Source organism: Pestalotiopsis fici (assembly GCF_000516985.1).
Source record: "Pestalotiopsis fici W106-1 unplaced genomic scaffold PFICI_Scf_4, whole genome shotgun sequence".
NCBI classification, from domain to species: Eukaryota; Fungi; Ascomycota; class Sordariomycetes; order Amphisphaeriales; family Sporocadaceae; genus Pestalotiopsis; species Pestalotiopsis fici.
In genome coordinates, this window is record NW_006917094.1 from 2,354,371 (window position 1) to 2,374,820 (window position 20,450).

Here is a 20,450-nt window from a genome sequence, read left to right on the forward strand (position 1 = left end):
CGGTCGGTATCCAGCCTGTTGGGTTAATCAGTCTGCGCATGCGTTCTTTGACGTGGGGCCAATGGGCTATGCGCCGCAGACTTGCATGCTCGGCGGCGAAGAAAACCGTCAGCTCATGTCTTGGGGCATCAACACTGCCAGCGCTGACTCAGAGCAATCGACGACCTCAACGCGCAAAACTAGAGCCAAAACAGACAAGTCGTCTCGATAGTTCATCGTCATCGCAAAGTGCATTCACCACAGGCCCTTGTGTACAACCCCCAGCATTTGAAAAAATGCGCCAAATCAGTTCTGGAGATGCTCTGGAGCAGCAGCTTTTCAGTGGCGCCGATATCGATATGGATGGGGTATGCACAAGGTGCAGGTCAATCCCATGGGATGAGCTTGCTTGCTCTGAGCCTCCTACTTGTGAGGAGGGAGTGCAGATTATCGAGATTCCAGAGAGTCATGATCATCTCTTGAACTCTGCATGCCGCATTTGTCGACTTTTTGCAACCATCAAACCAGAAGTCGCCAGTCCAAATTTCGGCAAAGTCAAGGAAGGACCGAGACCAACCGAAAAGGCGCCTGAAACATGCGTTTTGACGAGATTCTCCGCTCGATCGGCTCTGTGTGAGGCCGTGGATACCAATGTTGAGTTTGGTGTTCCAAACGATGGCAATATTCTGGGCATGATGTTTAACGATGTCGGAAGACCCAATTGGTTTTGGAAAGCTGGCTTTCTTGGTATACAACAATTGACAAGAAAGGCTGATTTTGGGATACATTGCATCGATTCCAGTACTGCCAATTTCGATATGATAAAGAGCTGCCTGTCGATATGCCAAAATACTCATGCTGCATGCTCAGCCACAAAGGGTGCACCCATTCCAGGGCTTCAAGTTATTGATTGCATGCGGACACTTCCTGAGGTTATCGTAGCGCCTACGGACTGCGAGTATGTAGCACTGTCATACGTTTGGGGCCCGACACCATGGACTGGAGCAGGATTTTCTCCCGTCATAATGGACGCAATGACCGCCACCGTGAAACTGGGTTTGCAGTATTTATGGGTTGACCGTCATGTACGACTCATCGATACTTCCTGTGATTCTTGCTCTGCTAATTTGCTTTCTAGTGTATTGACCAAGATCATCCAGAGCACAGACGTGACCAGATAGCACGCATGGTAAGCAACCGCCAGATTAATTTCTTTCCATTCTGTCTCTCCTGTATTCGGTCATCCTCTATTCGGGGTCAACTTCGCTCAGAATACTGTTTATGTTATTTTCCTTGCTTGTGGATAGCAACACATAGTGCACTTTGGAACCCGAACTCAGCGTCACTGGATCTCCCTAGTTACTGACACTAATGCTTGCAAGGGAGACATATACGCACAAGCTGCTATTACCATCATTGCTTCCTCGCATAATCTTTCTAGCTATGGGTTGCCCGGTGTAGGCCATGGTGTCCGTCGGCCCCAGAGTGTGGAAAAGATTGGAGAAATCACACTGATCGAAGGTTACGAACACCCTGCGTACGAAATTGGGAAGTCTCCTTGGGCAACCCGGGGATGGACACTTCAGGAGACTTTGCTCTCCCCTCGGCGAGTAATGTTTTCCGATACACAAATTACTTACCTCTGCGACACGACGTTTTGGGTGGAATCATGGGAACGGCCGGGACTGGATACAAGACCACGAGACAGTTGGAGGTTTGAAACCGAAGGGCTTGTTCCGGTAACTGATCGCCTGATGGCGGATACCTTTGGAGCCTATCGGCATTCCATTAAAATAATGATGGGATATTCTGAACGATCACTATCATACGATACTGATGCACTCAATGCGTGTCGCGGAATTATACAGCAATTGGAGAAGTCATCCATCTTCTGCCCCTGGGCTATCCCAGCAAGTGGCGAACTTTTCATGATTGATTGGTATCACCCCAAAGGGCCTCCCGAGAAGAGACGTGGCATGTTCCCAACTTGGTCTTTCCTGGATTGGCATGGCCCCATCGTAGCTTCGCGGTTTGGGACTTGGAACTATCAGCACATGAAGATCGCGCTTGGCAGCCTTCACGAACCGACAATCTCCTTTCCATTGGAAGGCCAGATTCCAAGCACTGAAACGCTACTACGAAGGGACTGGCGGTATCTGCACATCACCGGACCAATTGTCAACCTTCATATGGTGCAACGAGAGTTTGATAGCAAACAGAGGTCGCTTAGCACCACGCTCAACCTCTCCCAAGATGGATTGAGCTCAATGGCCATTATCCCTCGGCCACGAGACGGACAGTTCGTGACTCTCCAGGTGTCTGAGAATGTTCACATGTTGTCCGTCGTAAAGTGGGACGTCGACGAACTTCCAAGCTCAGTCGTTGGGCTGGTCCTACACCGAGGGACAAGGATTAGCAATTCATCGCGGGTTGTAGAGCTCTCGGTTCTGGTTCTCGAAGAAAGCGAAGGTGTTTATCGACGGGTTGGTTTCATCAGGCACTTCCTGTACGATGTGATTCGCCCATACTCCCCAAAAAGTATTATTCCAGAAATCGCATTCACAGATTCTGCGGGCGAGTCACTAGACGAACTGGACTGGCCGATTGAGGTTGGCGTAGGTGCAAAATACAGTACCGATGATCCTTTGTGGGTCAAGGAGGCTGAGATGAGATCGATTATAATCGAGTGACATGAAGCTCTCATAGAGTATATAGCTAGCTAGAGGACCGAATTACATCTGTTTCTATCCAACTCCACAGCCGCCTCACTATGAACCCTCGCCGATACGCAAAGTGCAACAAGCTAGCCATATTTCATATGCGTGACTTGTAGCGTCTATGTACTTCAAGTTTCATACAACGAATGACCAGCGATTTTGGCATTCGTTCCATGATCTGGCCTGTGAGAATACTGCCTTTCAAGCTACATGTGTCTAACAGCGAATGCAGCGCAGCATGACATTGTTCGAGAATCGCAACGCATCCGGAAGGCAAAATGCTTGGGGAATTATCTAGGTACGGAAGCTGGTCATGGCCTCCCTGTTTGAAGGCGCCAGACACTGGAGATTAGCGGTTGCATAAATACCGGCTCTAACCCCGGTAGTGATCAGTTCCCAAGAATTAAGATGCAAAACAAAGCTTAGGGTCGAAAGGGAGTAAGAGATCAAGATAACACAAGGGATATCTCTAAAATATCTATCTTTTGCTACCATTCTTGATAAAACATGGTGCGCGAGTTCCAACTGCCCACGTACCTAGGCAGGTAGGTAGAAATGTACCTGGAATGGTTGCAGGGTTTACGCTTTTCATGTTATGTATCAGGACGTTTGCGCCTAATCCGTAGCGGAATCTTAGGGCAATGAATGCCCTAAGGAAACGCTACCGCTCCAACACATCTGCCAAATGCTTGAGGATAAAAGCATCTGGTAGACACTTCTATCAACTCTTCTTCACCACCCAGATGCCATAACGTTGTCCAAACCCGTGTTGGCCATCATTCGAAGGTCCCCAGCCCAACCGAAAGCTGCAATCCTCGCCGAGCCGCGCTGTTGCGTCTTCCAGGGACTCGGGCTCCGGTGCCCCGGGAGGGTATAGATGGTCCAGGACATCGCCTGCCTGGAGAAGCGCCAACACTGCTGCAATACTGGTGGGACTCTGCGGTAGCAATGGCTTGCGGGGACTCAACCACCAGGCTGCGATGGACAGTACAAGTATGGATAGCAGCAGGGCTTCCAAGACCCGTGTGGCAATCGGATCCTGCACAACACGCCTCCTCGCGGCGGGATTTCTGACTGTTGCAGGGTATCCATTCTGGCTATCCGACGCGGATGAATTGAAAAGGGGAGGGGACATTGCTTCGGCTGATAAGTTACTTGTGTCTAAGCCTGAGAGCTCCTCACGGTAGTATCTGGCTATGCACTGTGCTGCAATGATGCAATGCTGGAATACGATGGCATCCTCTACCAGCTGTTTTTGTTCCGGGTCGCCTAGAGAAGATAGCGGAACTGCGTAGCGGGAGGTGACCAGTTGTTGAAAGAACGTGTCGAATACGGTATTTCGTGGTGCTGGTAATGAGGCGAGATTCACGTAGAGGCCCCCGGCCCAGCCCGAAGAGTCGAGGGGAAGAGGCATTGAACTGCGTGCAGACGACTCGATGACTTGTGGAGGGCTCGTCTCGTCTAGTTGCAAATCAGCTCCTTTAAGGGAAACCCTGGCGTCCACAAGCTCTATAGTGGCGTTGCATCCCAATGCTGTGGTATTTACATTTGGGGCGTCAAACCGACCATAGATGAACAAAAACTGATGACGACTTTCAGCCATAATGATTTCTCCCAGATTATCGGCCTGAAATAATGCACCGCCGAAATAGCCAGACCTTAGATCCCGAGTTCCAAAGGTGGCATTGTTTGGATAGGGAGAAGGCATAATTCTCAGATGGAGAGACTCGTCGGCAGAGAGAGACTCGTCGGCAGAAATGTTCACTACAATGCCAGGCCCTACCATTTGGATCATCCCAAGCGCCTCCTGAAACACGGAATTGATTTGGTTCTCCGCGTAAGTATGACAAAACATTCTTGGTCGCAAGGCAGGTACCACGGCTGTAACTACCGAAGCGCTGTTCAAGCCTTGAAAGGTTACGCTCTCATTTGAAAATACACCTATCGTGAAGTTTGGAAATACAAGGTCCCCGTGTGTCGGAAACGGATATGATATGTTACCTCCCAATATTAGGGAGGCAACTTCAGAAGCATCAGAAAAATTAGTCATATTTGACGTGAACAAGCTGTTCGAATGAAGCAATAGTGTCTCAGAGACTGGCGTGTTGATGGTATCAAACAATGGTGCCGATGCCGTTGTAAGCGCAGACCCAAACAGGGCAGCAGAGGTCGTTAGGAAAGCGACGTAGCTTTTAGTGTTCATCCCTCGCGACAAGACAGTGGGGACTAGTCCGTGCAGCAAATCTAGCTTCAAGCTTCGATTGACCGTTGCGCCTTGCTTGAGGTTGAAGTATGGCGATAATATGCGAGTCTGACTGTCAACTGATGATAACATCATCCCCAATGCTGCCAAGATGGCAGCTGGGGCAGCAGTCCATGTCAGAGAAAGGTACCTTGAGTCCCAGGCATCTCCCAAGCCTTGATTCCAATAAGACTCCCAGAGCATCACCTCCAAGGCTATGACGGATCCTAACAGCAACAGACAAGTCACAGTTCGGATGAAGATCTTCAAGGCGAATGGTTGCAGCAATTTGAGATCGTGCAGGCGCGTTCCCACTTGCCTAGAATCGTGTTGTCCGTCATCCTGACTCTCCTTTCGAACTGCAGATGCTACTGCAATTATTTGTGCGATTCCAGCTCTCCATCTGGAAACAGGATTGTCTCTTGATGTACTCATGTTTGATTGTTTAGCTCTTGGATTTGAGTGATGTTTCCCGATTAAGACTGCAGTGGCAAGAATTGACCCAGCCGAGACCTTCAGTCTTGTACATTGCAACGTCTTGTGTATACACTCTGTGTATTTAAGAATGGTGATGGCAATAAGAAGCATTGCCGCCATCATCTGTGAGGGAAACGGTTCCACAATCAGGCGGTCAACATTCTTTGCAGACCAAGCAGTAGCTGATTTATTAGTCTCCTCTGTCATCGCTTGTGCCAAGATGAGGGCAGCGAATGGCTGATACCAGCGAGTAATTAGGTCGCTTAGAAGACTTTCATCTACTGTTTCGGATAGGTTATGGCACGCTTCGCCACATGATCCCAAAACGGGATAGAACAAGAAGTCACTATCACCTGCCACGAAAGTGTTTCCATACTTGAGCCAAAAGACTTGGATGTAGTGGAGCAGGCTATATGAGTCCAAGCAAGCTTGAATAATGTCCCATGGGTGTATATTCAGTGGCTTGATCGAAGGGGATCCAGGATGATTGGCGACACTGTCGGTACCAAGACTTCTGACCACGTCAACGGAAGTAAAGTTATAATACGGAGCACAGCTAAGAGCAGAAGCGCGAGTGCCAATGATGTTGTATGGCTTAGCGCTCTCATCATACATGGAAGACGATGTTTCGTTCGTCTTTCCGTATTTGACTTCTGCTGAGACAATGACTAAGCGTCTAGCATCCAACCTCGTTGAGTTGCAATCACCTCGAGAAAATTGCCCCGGTGACAGGGCGAAGATATAATTGGTGCCCTCAGCATCAGAGGCCGCCATGTTGTATACGCTCATGTTCATCCGACAGCCATTGTGCTCTACCTCGATAAATGGATCGCCGATTCTTTCCAAAGTAGCTTTCTCACATTCGAAGCCGAATGTAAGACCATCGACAGTTGCATGTAGTATAGCTGCCCCTGAGTCTTGTGACTTAAATGTGTCAAAAACAAATTGACCCGATACTCCTCCAGGGTAGTCGATCTGAGCTGACAGAAGAGAACGCCATTCTTCCATGTAGTCTCTATCATCGATGGCCATAGGATGGGTCCCCTTCATTACTAGAAAAGGGATGAGAGATGTAAAATTTGCAAGGCGTGTTGAGTCATCCACGAATTGGCGAGTGATGATGATACTTTCAGGACGGTTACTGACAAACATCGGCCTGGAGCTGAAGATACCGGTAGATAACAAAGTCAGAACACGGAGCAGCAGCGCGGTGAAAGAGGTCGAAGCCACCAGGTAATCCTTGCGTCGCAGGCTCTGGAATGGCACGGCGATGGACCATGCATCGACATAATCGAGTGAAAGAGCTCTTTTTGTTTCTGATCCAGAGTTTATGCGAAACCACGGTGCAGCCGCCCTGACCTCGTAGTCCAGACGACCCCAGAATGCCGACACTACAGCGAATAAACCGGTTGTTCCGTAGGCCCAGATGTATCGAAATTGAGAATCAGCATCAGCAAGGCCATTACGAGCCCGTGACACAGCAAACAACGTCTCGAGCGCGATTAGCATGGCGCCCAGACAAATTGCAAAGGCGCTGGCCGTTGACTTTTTCAAGAGGGAAGGCTGCCAGCCTGCGATTGACGTCTCGTCTGTTTTCCTGATATCCTCGGTATCATTTAGTCCCGGACATTCCTCACCGTCACCAGCTGTTGTGATTGAGCTCCGACTTATTGATGGTATTCGCGTCGACGAGGGAGTGTCCAACAAGTCGGACTGCGGCTGCATAAGAGTATCAGACTCGTCAGTTGAAGCAGTCTCAGTCTGCATCTCAACTTCTCGCTCGGTATTTCTTGATAGATCGTCGTAAAGGAGGTACAGGATTGCCTCATTGATATCAAAACAATACTCGCTCTCATCATCTGCAAGAGATGACTGCGGGCAATACCGGTGATTCGCATCGTCAAGGCTGCTGGCCTGGCCCGTTCCATAAGTTCGACTCGTTTGAGTGTCGTCGGAGGTATCAGTAGCCATAGTTCCAGGCGTTTGCATTCTCGCACGTCAATACCAATTGACTGGAGTGCTTGAGGATGATTGAGAACCAGTTTCGATGTGGGGAAGTGAGTTGAGAAGCATCAAGTGGTACATCATCCCAGGTGGATATCAGGCTGAGACGAAGGTGAAGAGAAATCTACACTGTCTCTCGCTGCTCTGCATTAACTTCCGTATGTAGTCTTTTTAAATAATCGGGGGCTGCAATTGATTGCTTACAGCCATGTGTAACCCTCTTGATGCTACCTCGGGTGCCGTTTTCTCGAGCCAGCAGTCAGGCTTTGGGGTCCCAAAATGCATCGCCATGCAGATCACAGCTCCATCCGGTACGAACACGGCAGGCTGTGCCTGCCGATTAAATCTTTGCATTTGCACCATTGACGGTCTCTCACACTCCATGATTCCGCCGCCGCCGCACCAATCCCTACTGTACTGCATACTCAGGTGGCTCATGCAAGAAAGTCATTACCACAACGAGATCCTTGCCAAAATATTTCTATACATAAATGTCTATGTTACCAATTAAAAGACTCCTCAAAGTATTCTACCGAAATATTCGATGTTTGACGAGATGCTTGTGTTGCAAGCGTGTGCACCACTGCCTTTCTGGCATCGTCTGCCATGCGAGCGGGGGCGCATGCCACAACCGCGAGACTTCCAGTGCGACCGAATCGGTGAATGGCACTGCCCACCTCTGCAATGATGTCTGGCCTACCCATGTGCTTCGAGACGCCCTCGGGCAAGCTCTCCAAAGTGTGATGTGCCTCGTGTGCCGTCAAGTAGATATCTAGTGTTAGCTTCCCGCTCTCATGCAGGTCGGCCATATCGTCCCGCAGGACAGAGGAGGCAAAGGCCGCTTCTCGAACTGCCCATACTATGTGGACATTCTTAATTTGGGCGGCGTCTCTACACAGCTCCCGGAGATAGACGAGCGCTGAGACAATTCCACTGCCTCCAACGATGAATAGGATACTGTGGTATTGGTGGAAGGGCTGTGTGTGACCGTAGGGTCCTTCGACCAGGACCTTTAGCATGCACGAGGACGGGGACTCCTTCTCTACAGCCACTGCTAGGCGTCGCGTCGAACTATCATAAGGTCGGATGATGAAGTTCATCGTGGGCGCATCCGGGTGAGTAGTCTCACTCTTTAAAGACTCGACCTCAACATCTGCAGAGAGTAAGCCCATTCCCTCAGCCGTATCCAAACTTGTGCGGGAGAGCAACCCCGTCCCTGTCGCTTTCCCATGTCGAATTGATGACATTGTGAACGGATGACTTTCCCAGAAGCGCCCGCCGTTGAGAAAATGTAGGTAATAGAATGTGCCCGGACGTGGTCGATACCAACTTTGAGAGGTTGGGATACTGAGCCGAACAATATTGGCATCTCGTTCATAAGTTGCTTGTGCCTGTGTGTTCCATATTTTGCGGCTGAAACACAAGGTTCTAGTCATCCTGGCAATCCGATCAACAGCCCAGATAGAGCATGATACCCAAACAATACTGTCCCATGGAACGCCCCTGCTGAATGGATAGATGTGGCTATATGGCGATTAGAGCATATTTAGAGTAGGCGGAGGATGGAAGAACGAACCCCCACATGGCCGCCAACACGAGGATTGACAGGGCAATGTGAATGATGAGGAAACCCTCATACATATGTCGTCTCAGCCAATAAAGTGACAGCGGTAGCAATGCGCACATGAGAATGGCGGCCTTGGAAAACTATATTAGCAGAGCTTCTTGGATTGATCAGTCCGCCGAGGTGAAACTTGCCAGTTCTCCCGTCACCCACCAAGTCACATGCCAATACGCAACAAAATGTCCCCACCCATTTTCTATATAATGTTAGAAGAGTGTCCAAGCGAGTCGTTCGTAGCACGAGTTTTACTTACCATAAAAGACCAAGATGGTGTAGCCAACTGAATGGATTACCGCCTGTGCTGTTGAGACTCTGGCTATCCAGCGATGGAAATTATTGTAGGTAGCAAAGTCCCAACCTGTCACCCATAACATGACATTATTCCGCATACCAAAGAGCCAGATCAGGGGGAAATTTGCAAAGGCTATGATTCCAGTTCGATCAGATACATACCTGAGCGTCTGACTAATCACTCTTGGGTAGCTTTACGGGACATTCGGTCAGTAACGCGTTGAGCTTGGAGAGCACATCACATACTAAAGATTTTCTGGGAATACATGATACCCATGAACAGTGAAGACAAAATTCATGATTATGAACAAGAGAATGGTCAAGCTTTGAATCCGGGGAGGCACGGTATACCAGCCAAATGGTTGAGCTTTGCGGTAACCAAACGTGGCGGGTAGGAATACATGAGCATTGAGCCAACCGCCAAAACGGCCTAGTCGAGGGTTCCTCGAAGGTATAAGAGCCTCACCGTCCTCTGAGGCACCGGAATGGGCGGAGTCGGAGATTCTCGTCTGTGATTTCGTCTTGTGCATCAGATAGAGCAATATCCTGTTGAGTAGACCAATGGTGACAACCAACCCCCAGAAAACCAGCATTGCGGCTCTACATACAGTCAGTGGGCAATGAAAATGATGAGCTTGGGGGGCCCACAGATACATACCCATAGCGAAAGTGATAACCATACGCATATGACCAAGATGCCTGAAAGAATTGTTAGTTTGATGCCAAGGATGTGGCCGAGAAAGTCATCTTACCAATGTATCATATGCTAGGCGGAAAAAGCCATCTGATGGGACGGCAACGTCCTGGAAAGTTGTGCCGTCGATATAATCTGGTTTTTCAAACCGGGGCAAGCGAGCAATAATGTCGTCAGTGTAGTTGGCAATTAGGTCGAATGAAGGAATTGAATCGTTGACCTTCTTGTGGCAAGTACTATTCAGGAAATTGAGACCTGCTGTCCGTTCATCCACCGAGCAAAAAACCTGCGCACAGAGGTACAGCGATGCCAGACCCTTGTGGCTTTGGCATTGTCTGGTCGGGGGAGATGGCGATAAGCCAGCGGTATCGTTGAACAAGATGGGGTGCAGGACCATCTGACAGGCCTCGAAACACGGCGCTGGTGCCCCACGTAGGCCGTCGGCTTCGGCCGGGCAGACGAGGGGCGCAACCGCGAGCAAAGCCGCTACGATTCGCATAGCATCGAGATGGACGGATATTTTGGCTCCAGGACTAGATGTGACACTCTCCTCGCTTCGTCTTGTCGAAACACAAGATGTCCGTCGACCATCAGCGAAAAGTTGGGTAACTGTTGATTGACCGCTGCATCTTCTGCCACTAACTGGGCGCCGAAGCCGCACTATCAATGGGCACCAAAGTTGCTTGGCGGCATGCAGCTGGCCACAGCTGCAGTTGTGCTTATGGCCAAGCTTGGAACCGAGCTCCCCTCATTCTTTTTGTTAGGTGCCTTTCTTTCTCTGCCTGTTGTCATCTTGGTCAATACACACAAGCTGTGCACAGTGGCCATACATTGGAGGGTCTTGGACCCTACCAAATGTGTACATGCTCGCCGTAATAGTTCTCGACTTTCCATTTACTGTATTTCTACAATTCTCACCTATGTTTTGACCTTTCCTCTCCATATGCAGCCTTAGCCGATGCCCTTATTGCACTTGCGGAAGCCTTAAGCCCACTCACTCATAGCGTGCTCACGTCTTATTCTCGTCCATCAAGCCTGTTTCTCTCATATTACATCCAGACTCGCCTGCACATATCCTTTATGCGTTGCATCGTTTTCGTTTCTCCCACCTAGAAACGCTCTTGTTGAGTCGATAGTGACAGACACGATACTCTGACAATGGCGGCCGAAGAAGTCGCACGCGACAAGCGTTGGTGGCCAACGTGGATTCTTATAGGCCTTTTCTCGCTCACATTTCTCGTGTCATCGCCGCTCATCGTCGGTTTCACAACAGTTATAGGGCTGTTTTCATCAATTATATCAATTCTCCAAAGTTTGTTTCACACGTCTAGGCTATCAGCGGATGGGCGACTTGGGTCTCTCTTGACCCGCTCCGTGGACCGTATACGCTGGGTCTTGCGTATCATTGTTGGACTATGGACCGTTCTCGCACTCTACCTAGTCTATTGGCCTGTTTTCCTTATAGCAATTCTTGTGGTTCCCGGTGTTTTCAAGGCAGCAGACATTGCTACAAAGTCATTGTCACAAATTGCTATAAAGGCTTTAGGCGAACCTGACGACACCGAAAGCTGGGATTCACTGCCAAAAGCTGTCGTGTACATCATCCTCAGAATTTCACGCCACTTCTCAAATACCTGCGAGCACGGCCGAGGCCACCTGAACGCTACATGGCGAGCTTCACCTAAACCATTACACTTGCTATATGATCAACTATGTCAAGCTGTTGTTGGCGCCGCTAATTCCGCGGCCGCTGATTTCCTTGCCGAGCTAGTCGCCCGGATAGTCTCATCCGTTACCAATTTGATCATCTCAATATTCGATATCCTCCATGTCCTGGTTGTTGGGATCTTGCTGGACACACAGAACCCGGACGCTGGGAACGAGAGTCTGTGGCTTGTATTTATAATTGTACTGCCTATATTCACTACCTGGCTCGCTGCAATTCTTGTGCCTTTCGTCGACGCCTACAAGGAGGCTGTAACATCATCGCTTCTGAAAGCTACCGCATCAAATTCGATCATATACAAGTCCTTACAGTCGGGCAAAAGTCCAAACGATTCATGCATCAGGCTACTCGAGATCCTTCCAGGTGGATCAGGTGAGCCCATTATATGCAAGCTTGCTGTTGCAGACCTGAGCGGCCAAAACATCCCACCATATGAAGCACTATCCTATGTTTGGGGTCCACCCGACATGAATGAACACATCGAAATCAACGAGCACACGTTTTACATTTCTCAGGTCCTGCTACAAGCACTTTTGCATTTGCGGGACACGACAAATCCGCGAACATTATGGATCGACGCACTGTGTATTAATCAATTCGATCTCGACGAAAGGAGCTCGCAAGTTTTGCTGATGCCACTCATATACTCAGAAGCAACCCGAGTGGTTCTGTGGCTTGGTGAAAATGAGCCTTGGGGTCTTCAATATGCAATTGATCGCGTTAAATCATTCAAGCTGAGTGATTCCAATACTGAGATCTCAATGCCATATTTTCATTTTGGCATTGTGTACGTTGCGGCCAAGCTACTGCGGAGACCATACTGGACTAGAGTATGGGTTGTCCAAGAACTTGTCTTGGCAAGAGATATTCTTGTTTCCTGCGGCAGATTCACTTGCCGGTGGGAAGAGCTTCAACGACTTGTCACAGGCTGTCTGTCTCGTTCGTTCTTTCCAATCAACCACGTCTATCTTGATGAGTTCTTGGCTTTGGAGGCCAATCACGAATTGCGAGCCTCAACCCAAAGGGGCGATCAGAGTATTGCAGACATAATATTTGAGAAACCTCTGACGACTACCCACGACTCTCATGCCCCTGATCTCGTCTCCCTTTGGTACAGATATCGTTCTCGCAACGCCACCGACCCTCGGGACAAAGTCTTTGCCTTCATTGGTCTTGCTGATAGCTCCCGTGATCTTTTACAACCCGATTACAGCCGTCGGGAATCGTTTCTATCTATAGATCTTGCAAATCAGTACACATATCATTCTCGAAACCTGTCTGTCGTGGCTTTGGCGGAAAGCGCCAGAGCCAAGTCGCCCACCATGCCGGATGCGACGAATGACGACAGGGAAGCCTATATCCCAAGTTGGTGCCCGGCTTTCATGACGAATAATATCAAGACTCGACATGGATTTCGGCCTTTCTGGACAGGTCTACCCGGCGATGACGGCGACCACTTCCACGGTGCAGGTCGCATTCCAGTACTTGCTTTACCAGCTCAGTCTTCTCCCCAAGTCGGAGAGTTCTTGTTCGACCCGACTTATCATTTCTTGGAAATCCATGTGCTCTCAAATTTTGGCATCGCCGTCTCGAGTGATGGACGCTTACCAGGACAGTGGGATGAACTAGTTGCCTCAAACATGAGAAACAGTTGGCGCCAAGAAACCATACAAAACTGGAAACTGGCCCAAAGATTACTGGCATCGAGAGGCACAAGGGAAGGAACTGAGACGACCGAGCCGTCAGCTGGGAATGCGGCGTTAGAAGAGTTAATCTACCTCACACTTACAGCCGGAAAGTTCTCGCGCAGGCCTTCACCTGAAAATGATGAGCAATACCGTCAATACCACGAAGCTCATCAACAAGCATGTATTGGCAGGCGACCTTTCATCACCGCAGATGGGCGGCTCGGTCTGGGCCCCAAAAGCCTGAAGAGTGGTGACGAGTTACACCTCGTTCTCGGTATGGGAACTCCAGTGATACTGCGAAAAACTGCTCCCGAATGGAACAAACCAGGAAACAACGTCTCAGAACTATACAATCCGACATGGCTGTACATTGGCCAAGCCTATGTTCATGATATGATGAAGTACAATGGCGACTTGGCGGCAGACATTGACTCAGGGGAGGTTATACTAGAGAAACGCATACTTGCGTAATAATTATTTTTCTTTTTCTTTTCCTTTTTTTGATAAAGTCATCATAACGTATCCACACCTTCCAAGACTCGATCCGGTAGTTCAGTGTGGTTACATGGGCATGGGCGCATGTTCTGGGATCAACTGGGTCGAAACACATATTGTGCCTCGAGGATGCGTTTTTGAAAGACTTTTATAAGCAGCGGGCAGCCTCCATACATGCAAGTCTTTGCGCAAACGCCCTCGACTACTTCGAGGCCATTGCCTGCTGTGTTACATCCGCCTGCATTGAGGGTGGCTCAAGCTTATGTGACGCTACCACCTTGGCAGATATATGTACCCCATGAGAGCGCGGGGTCATTGACAAGAAAGTTTCTGTTCTTTGATATTTCAATCTGAACAGCGACGGGACAATCATCGTGAACCAGATGTCGGCTCCTCACCACGCCTTGGTCTTTGGTGCCTCTGGCATTCTCGGCTGGTCCGTAGTCAACCAGATTCTCAAGAACTATCCCGAAAGGGGAGTGTTTCACAAGGTCACTGCACTCTCCAATAGACCTTTGAGCGAGGAGAATGCATTTTGGCCTCTCAGTGGTCCTGGCAAACCAGTCCTGTCAATCGTGGACGGGATCGACTTGACCTTGGGAACCATGGATCATATGAAGGAGACACTACGACTTCGCGTCCCTGATATTGGCTCCGTTACTCACATTTATTATTTCGGTATGTATTCAACGAGGGAAAGCATCTTTGGACGACCAGACTGACTACTATAGCCTATCTATCCCATCCCGACTTTCCAACAGAGTCCCACATCAATCTAGGCATGCTCCAAAGAGGTTTCGCGGCAGCAGAAAGCCTGGCACCGAATCTTCATATGCCATTCTACCGGCTGGCACCAAGGTTAGCCCTAGATATCGTTGGGATTTGTGCATCGAGCTCTGCCTAACATCACGAAGGGCTATGGTATTCATTTGCCGCAGAGGCCGTTCCAGGCTCCCTTTACAGAGGAGATGAGTGACGTACATCAACCTTGGCATGATGAGCTCTTCTACTATGTGCTACATGCAGAGCTAGACAAGCTTCAAAAGGGTAAATCCTGGAAATTCGCCGAGGTCAGATGCGGTCCAGTTGTAAGTTGATCGTCACGGCCTTGGCCTTGGCCTCAATATTTTCACTAACATTGCCTGACCAGGTCGGGTTCGTCCCTCACAAGAACCCGTATAATCTTGCGGGAGCTTGTGTGAACTTTCTCTCAGTGTACAAGTTTCTACATGAGCAAGGACACCCGGATGCAAAGTCGGAAAAGATTCCCTGGCCCGCGGCTCCGGAAGACTGCGACACCTTGTTCAATGATGGCGGACAGGATATTTTTGCCGAGTTCAGTATATATCTATGCTTGCATCCAGAGATTGCCGGGAACAGCGAAGTCTACAACATCGGGGATGCGTCTGAGCCTGCGAGCATGTCTGATCGGTGGCGGGTCATCTGCTCTCTGTTCGGGCTTCAGGGGGTACCGCCCGTTGAAAAGTCGGACCCGGCGTTTGTCCTTCCTAGCAAATTTCTCCATGATCATCCCGAGGCGGTAAATCAACTAAAAGAGGAACAGGGCGTCACTCTTCAGGAGATTGCGCTGGAAGACACGATCGAAGTATTCACGGATTGGATCAATTTTGACCACCATTTCTCGTTTACTAAAACGAGAAAGACGGGCTTTGATCACGAGCTGTCACTCGAAGACTCATGGCGGATGGTGTTTGATAGATATCATCAAGCGAAACATTGCTATTATGGGCGTACAGATTAGCATCTAGTAACTCACTTGAGAATAGATTCAAGCGTTTGGATAGATGTTAGGCACTGCCCATAAAATATGTGCCACTATTTTGACTCGGGCAATCACGCTTCGTACCTACTTATCGTGCATGACTAAATCTAGCGACAGCTTTTGCCTGCCACCATGATAAAGTCCTTCAACGCTGGGACCTAGCTCGGTGGTGCCTGTGGGGCGGGCCGTGATTCTTGGCTTCCGTACTGGTTGACTTAAGCTTGCCTTTGCACTGGCTCAAGACTTTCCACAATCTCTTGTACCCCTGCGAACGAAAGTTCTTGTAAAGTCTCTTTCCACAACTGTCGGGTGATGTGTTCTGCCTCCCTGGAATATACAAACGGTGCCATTCTACAATGCCAAATGGACACGCATTAGTCGTATAATTGATCCGTAGCGGAATGAGGTATGAATGAAAACAGTTAAACAAGTTCCAAATATGGGAATACTTACGGTCTCAGTTTGGCTTCCTCGACATATTGGCCATGCGACCCTTCGCCGAGCTTGGTGGCAGCATGGACAATCGTGCGCGCTCCCGTATCTGTTGTATGGCCGACCAGGCGTATAAATACCGCAGCCATGATCCCCAGTTCGCTACCAATTTGTGAGCCGTAACACAGTCCCGGGTTTGCGCAATTGATGACGGCGAGGGACGGAGGGACCCGTTTCGCCAATTCGGCCACGAACAATTGACCCAACAGCTTTGTGGTGGCATAATGGTCGATCGGATTCCATGGGTTATTCTCGTCATCAAACGCAGGAAGCATCGGTTCTTGATGCCTTTGCTCGAACCTGGCCCAAGCAGCTTGATCTGAAGATACGATTACGATGCGACCAGGGGATGATGTGTTTGCTTTCTTGAAGCCGCGGAGCAGGAGAAGTACCAAGAGAACTGTTGAAAGATAATTCGTCTGCAAATCCTCCTCGTGGCCCGTGATCGGGTTGACATGAAAGTCTTTGCGGTTGACGCCGGCATTGAGAATAGCGATATCGAGGCGAGGATCGAGGTCTTCGCCTCGCTGCGCAAAAGCCACAACACTATCATACGATGCATAGTCCAGCTGCCAAACCTCGATGGCTTGATCTGGCTTGAGCATGGGAGTCAACGACCCACGAGCATCTTCGCCCTTGGCTGTGTCGCGGACAGCGAGAATGAGCTTGCCGAGACCGAGTTTTAGAAGTTGGCGGGAGCAGTCCATGCCGATACCACCATTGGCCCCCGTCACGATGGCGGTCTTGCCGCTCAAATCGGCCTCTTGCTTCGATACAGTCGGCGGAGAAATTGGGCCTTGCTGGCCTCTTTTTCCGGGGTTATATCGAACAAGCCGGGCTGCTCCATGTTGGCGCGCGCCCGTTCAGTGTACAGGCCGTAGCTTTTTTGGCCTTGGGGCTACGGGATCTGGGAAAACTAGATTCTGACCATTCGCTACGGGATGTACAGAATATAGAGCCAAGCAGCTGAAAAGGAATGATTTGGACAGTAGAAAGCGTTGAGAATCAACTGCTCGCGATGGTTGCCTCCAATGGGACAGATCAAACAACAGTTATGCACTTTTGCGGTTGGTGAAGTGAACCATTTTGTGTGTAATTTGACCTATGGCCTGCCAGGCTTGGAAACATAACGGATGACCAGCTTTTACCCGAGAAGGATTCCTCACTTCAATCGCATTATGGTGCTTTCACATCTGCATCGTCCATCCTCGTCACCGCAAAACCCTGAAGAATCTTTGGTCAAGTCATGTTATGGAAGCCTGATCGATGAAAAGAATTATATGTGAAGGTAGCGAAATCCCTTACTACCAGAAAGAAGCCTGAGCAGAAAGACCAGTCCCTGTGTACAGCGCCTTCGTCGCTAAGAGACCGCCGCTAAACCGTGGAGTGGTACCCTAGCGCGAAGCGACTCACCCTTCAAGGCAAGGAAGGGGAGCTTAGGACCTTAAAGTCGCCAGCTTATTATTCTAGATATCTACTCAGCTCTCTACCATTCATTATATTATTTCTTTTTTAGGTAATGTGTTCTATAATGTCATGAAAAATTGGAGACAGTCATGATTAGATAATCTCTGCCTTGCACATGGAGCAGTTGAATCATGACACTTCGGGTCTGATTAATATGCAATATTGGCACGTGTCAAGGAAGCTTTGCAATCTCCGATCGGCAAAGACTTCTTCGACGATTGCACAAGACCACAGCCCAATGTATTTAGTAAATAGAGTATCAACAGTTTATTGTAACGATTCATTGTCTAGTAACGTGGGGATGCGTCTGGTTAATTATAGTAATGGCGCTTGGCATGAGAGAGATAGTGCTGAACACCAAGAGTGCAACATTGGAACATTTGTTCATCTCTTTTGTTGGGGTAATCCGTCAGATCGTCTGTCTAATATGGTGCCCATCCTGGAAGCACGTGCCGAACAGCAGAATAAGGTCACGGTAGCGTGGTAACAGCAAGTTCAAGGTCCATGGTCCAGGCAGTTCCGCCCAGCTAATGCAAGCACATAACAAGGACGTGCACTACTCATGATTGGGGTTCACTACAAATGAGCAAAGGACAAGAGTTCTAGCAGGCTAAGAGCAAGTCGAGCACTTGAATAGCCGTTCCGTTGAACCTACAGGCAACGATGGGCATGAAGCGCATACATTATTTGGGTCCAAGGAGCAGTGTTGCAGCTTAGAAGCTTGGTAGTGTCAGTAATGATGTCAATAGAATTGGGGGCCAAAATTAGAACGTAGCATGATTTCTGGTTATCTCAATGAGTACATGAGTGGGTCACAACCAATTCATCTGGGCCAGCTTCGTCCCACACCTTCGGGGCTGGGGGCAGTATATTTAGTTGCAATGTTCTTGTCAATGGTTATTTGGTGTGGGCGCTGGTGCACAGCTCGAGGCTGGCGTCTCTTAAAGTGACCGCGCCAACTCGATATTGAAAAGAGACAAATAAATTGACTTCAAAGCTGCCGACAGCTCAAGCTCTCTAGCGTCTGGCCATTCTACCTTCACTTCCAAATATGGAAAACAGCTCTGTTTCTGGGGCTACCGAAAGTGAATGCATGTGGCATTGACTCACGTGATGAGACGGTCTCAACGTTGCAAGTCGTGGACATCTGATTTAGCAGTTCAAAAAATTGCATTTACGCTTTGGCCATCAAGCGCAAATCACTTACAGAACATTCTAGTCGCGCAACGGACTGAAGCTGTGGTGTGGCTCGGATTCATAGCGCAACAATTCCATCATTGAACTGTTTAGCAATCCCTTAGGGTCAAAAAGCTTCCCACAATATGACCATGGTTCACAATGCAGCACTGTAACACTGACACCTGGAACGTAACAATCAATCCGACCGGGCTCAGCCACATGTTGAGACTAACTTTTTTGGCAGGGACTCAAACGATAATGATGGTATTTCTGGCTTGTCTAGGCATGACTTTCCATGCACTTCAATATCAAGTTGTAGTATCTTTGACAATCTCAAGAGCTGTGATCTATTCGCAATATGTACTTGGAAAGTCCAGCATGTTTGATGAATATAATAAGCCCGCATCCCCTGTCTGGCTCTACAGCTGGCCACAACTTCGATCAGTATGATCAATTCAACTACCTAGTACTCTCACACAATGACAGTTGAAGACTTCTTCACGTTCGACGAGCATGAATATGCTCGTCGTATTTCTGATCTTCAGGCATACCCGAACGAACGCCTTATCAAGCAGGAGGTTGTAAAACTCCGACAAAAGTTTGCTAGTTCCTGGTCCATCGGGGCCGGGATAGGAGCTTCTCCCGTCACATTCGGCGGCTCTTTAGCCGTCAGCATCGTAGCCTTGCGAAGAAGGCACGTCGCCTCGAAAAAGAATGCTCTCATCATTGCGGAGCTTGCAAAGCGAGGAATTGAGCCACAAAAACTTCAGAAGCGTGATTTCATGATACCCATGGTCGCTGGTATTGTCGGCATGGGCGTCGGGTGCGGTATCGAACATATCGCCATGAACGCAACAAATGCGCCAAAGGAAACTTCTCCCATTCAACAAGTCGTCGAGGATCCACTATATGTGCCTTACGTCGTCGATGACGGGATGGCTGAACAAGCCAAGGAGATTGCAGTTCAAGCTAGGGCGCAGGGTGTAATTCCTGAGTCAGACATCTCTGGCGCAGTTCTTCAAGATCACACGAATTGGTCGCCCGTATCCCCTACCGACACAGTTAGGTATGATGAGGGCATGTTGGCGTTGCAGCTCACTGAGAAGGCACTTGTCGCCTTTGCTGCAGACAAATGCGCTTGGTGGACGACTGAGGCCATGGCCGGCTTGTACAATAAGGATCACAATCTCAAGTGCCCTCGCATCCTTGAAGGAGTCGTGGAGTGCATTGAATGCAGTCAAGTTTTGACAGCTGGTACTTATTGGCGTAAGTCCAGTTTCTGCGGTACAATGCTCGCGAAGAATCCTACTGACGCAGAGCGCAGATTGCTGCAACTGTGATGACCACCAGTACGATGTCTGCAGAGACTGCTATTCTGCAGGAGCTCGTTGTGCCCCGAGCCACGAGCTCACTTTGAGACAAATAGCTTACAACTCCGATTTCCAGGGCAGCCATAGCTTGCCGGTCTATAAGAAATGGTGTGGAAAGTCTTTCATGTCGTCTGGATGTTCCGGACTCAGAAAGAATCTGGTGCAAGAAGCTCGGTACCCATTATTCCAATGTAGTGCATGCAGAGGTCTGGTTTCTCAAGG

General features: G+C 49.1%; 7 protein-coding genes across 7 annotated transcripts; 4 read left to right on the forward strand and 3 right to left on the reverse strand.

The window, feature by feature from the left end:
• Positions 1-275: 275 nt before the first annotated feature.
• PFICI_06728 (uncharacterized protein) lies at positions 276-2,669 on the forward strand (the record flags this gene model as incomplete). Its single annotated transcript, XM_007835309.1, has 3 exons — positions 276-1,064; positions 1,118-1,168; positions 1,362-2,669. The coding sequence occupies 3 exons, from the start codon at positions 276-278 to the stop codon at positions 2,667-2,669; spliced, it is 2,148 nt and encodes a 715-aa protein (XP_007833500.1).
• Positions 2,670-3,417: 748 nt separating this feature from the next.
• Positions 3,418-7,386, reverse strand: PFICI_06729 (uncharacterized protein; the record flags this gene model as incomplete). Its single annotated transcript, XM_007835310.1, has 1 exon — positions 3,418-7,386. One exon carries the CDS (start codon positions 7,384-7,386, stop codon positions 3,418-3,420), a length of 3,969 nt encoding a protein of 1,322 aa, XP_007833501.1.
• A 442-nt stretch (positions 7,387-7,828) lies between these two features.
• PFICI_06730 (uncharacterized protein) lies at positions 7,829-10,527 on the reverse strand (the record flags this gene model as incomplete). The annotated part of the gene is made up of 8 exons (XM_007835311.1): positions 7,829-7,900; positions 7,953-8,943; positions 8,996-9,126; positions 9,193-9,239; positions 9,297-9,526; positions 9,581-9,934; positions 9,993-10,033; positions 10,087-10,527. The coding sequence occupies 8 exons, from the start codon at positions 10,525-10,527 to the stop codon at positions 7,829-7,831; spliced, it is 2,307 nt and encodes a 768-aa protein (XP_007833502.1).
• Positions 10,528-11,186: 659 nt separating this feature from the next.
• Positions 11,187-13,913, forward strand: PFICI_06731 (uncharacterized protein; the record flags this gene model as incomplete). Its single annotated transcript, XM_007835312.1, has 1 exon — positions 11,187-13,913. One exon carries the CDS (start codon positions 11,187-11,189, stop codon positions 13,911-13,913), a length of 2,727 nt encoding a protein of 908 aa, XP_007833503.1.
• Positions 13,914-14,320: 407 nt separating this feature from the next.
• Positions 14,321-15,699, forward strand: PFICI_06732 (uncharacterized protein; the record flags this gene model as incomplete). Its single annotated transcript, XM_007835313.1, has 4 exons — positions 14,321-14,615; positions 14,669-14,811; positions 14,852-15,025; positions 15,088-15,699. The coding sequence occupies 4 exons, from the start codon at positions 14,321-14,323 to the stop codon at positions 15,697-15,699; spliced, it is 1,224 nt and encodes a 407-aa protein (XP_007833504.1).
• A 470-nt stretch (positions 15,700-16,169) lies between these two features.
• Positions 16,170-16,919, reverse strand: PFICI_06733 (uncharacterized protein; the record flags this gene model as incomplete). The annotated part of the gene is made up of 1 exon (XM_007835314.1): positions 16,170-16,919. The coding sequence occupies one exon, from the start codon at positions 16,917-16,919 to the stop codon at positions 16,170-16,172; it is 750 nt and encodes a 249-aa protein (XP_007833505.1).
• A 2,418-nt stretch (positions 16,920-19,337) lies between these two features.
• Positions 19,338-20,275, forward strand: PFICI_06734 (uncharacterized protein; the record flags this gene model as incomplete). The annotated part of the gene is made up of 2 exons (XM_007835315.1): positions 19,338-20,124; positions 20,178-20,275. The coding sequence occupies 2 exons, from the start codon at positions 19,338-19,340 to the stop codon at positions 20,273-20,275; spliced, it is 885 nt and encodes a 294-aa protein (XP_007833506.1).
• Positions 20,276-20,450: the final 175 nt, after the last annotated feature.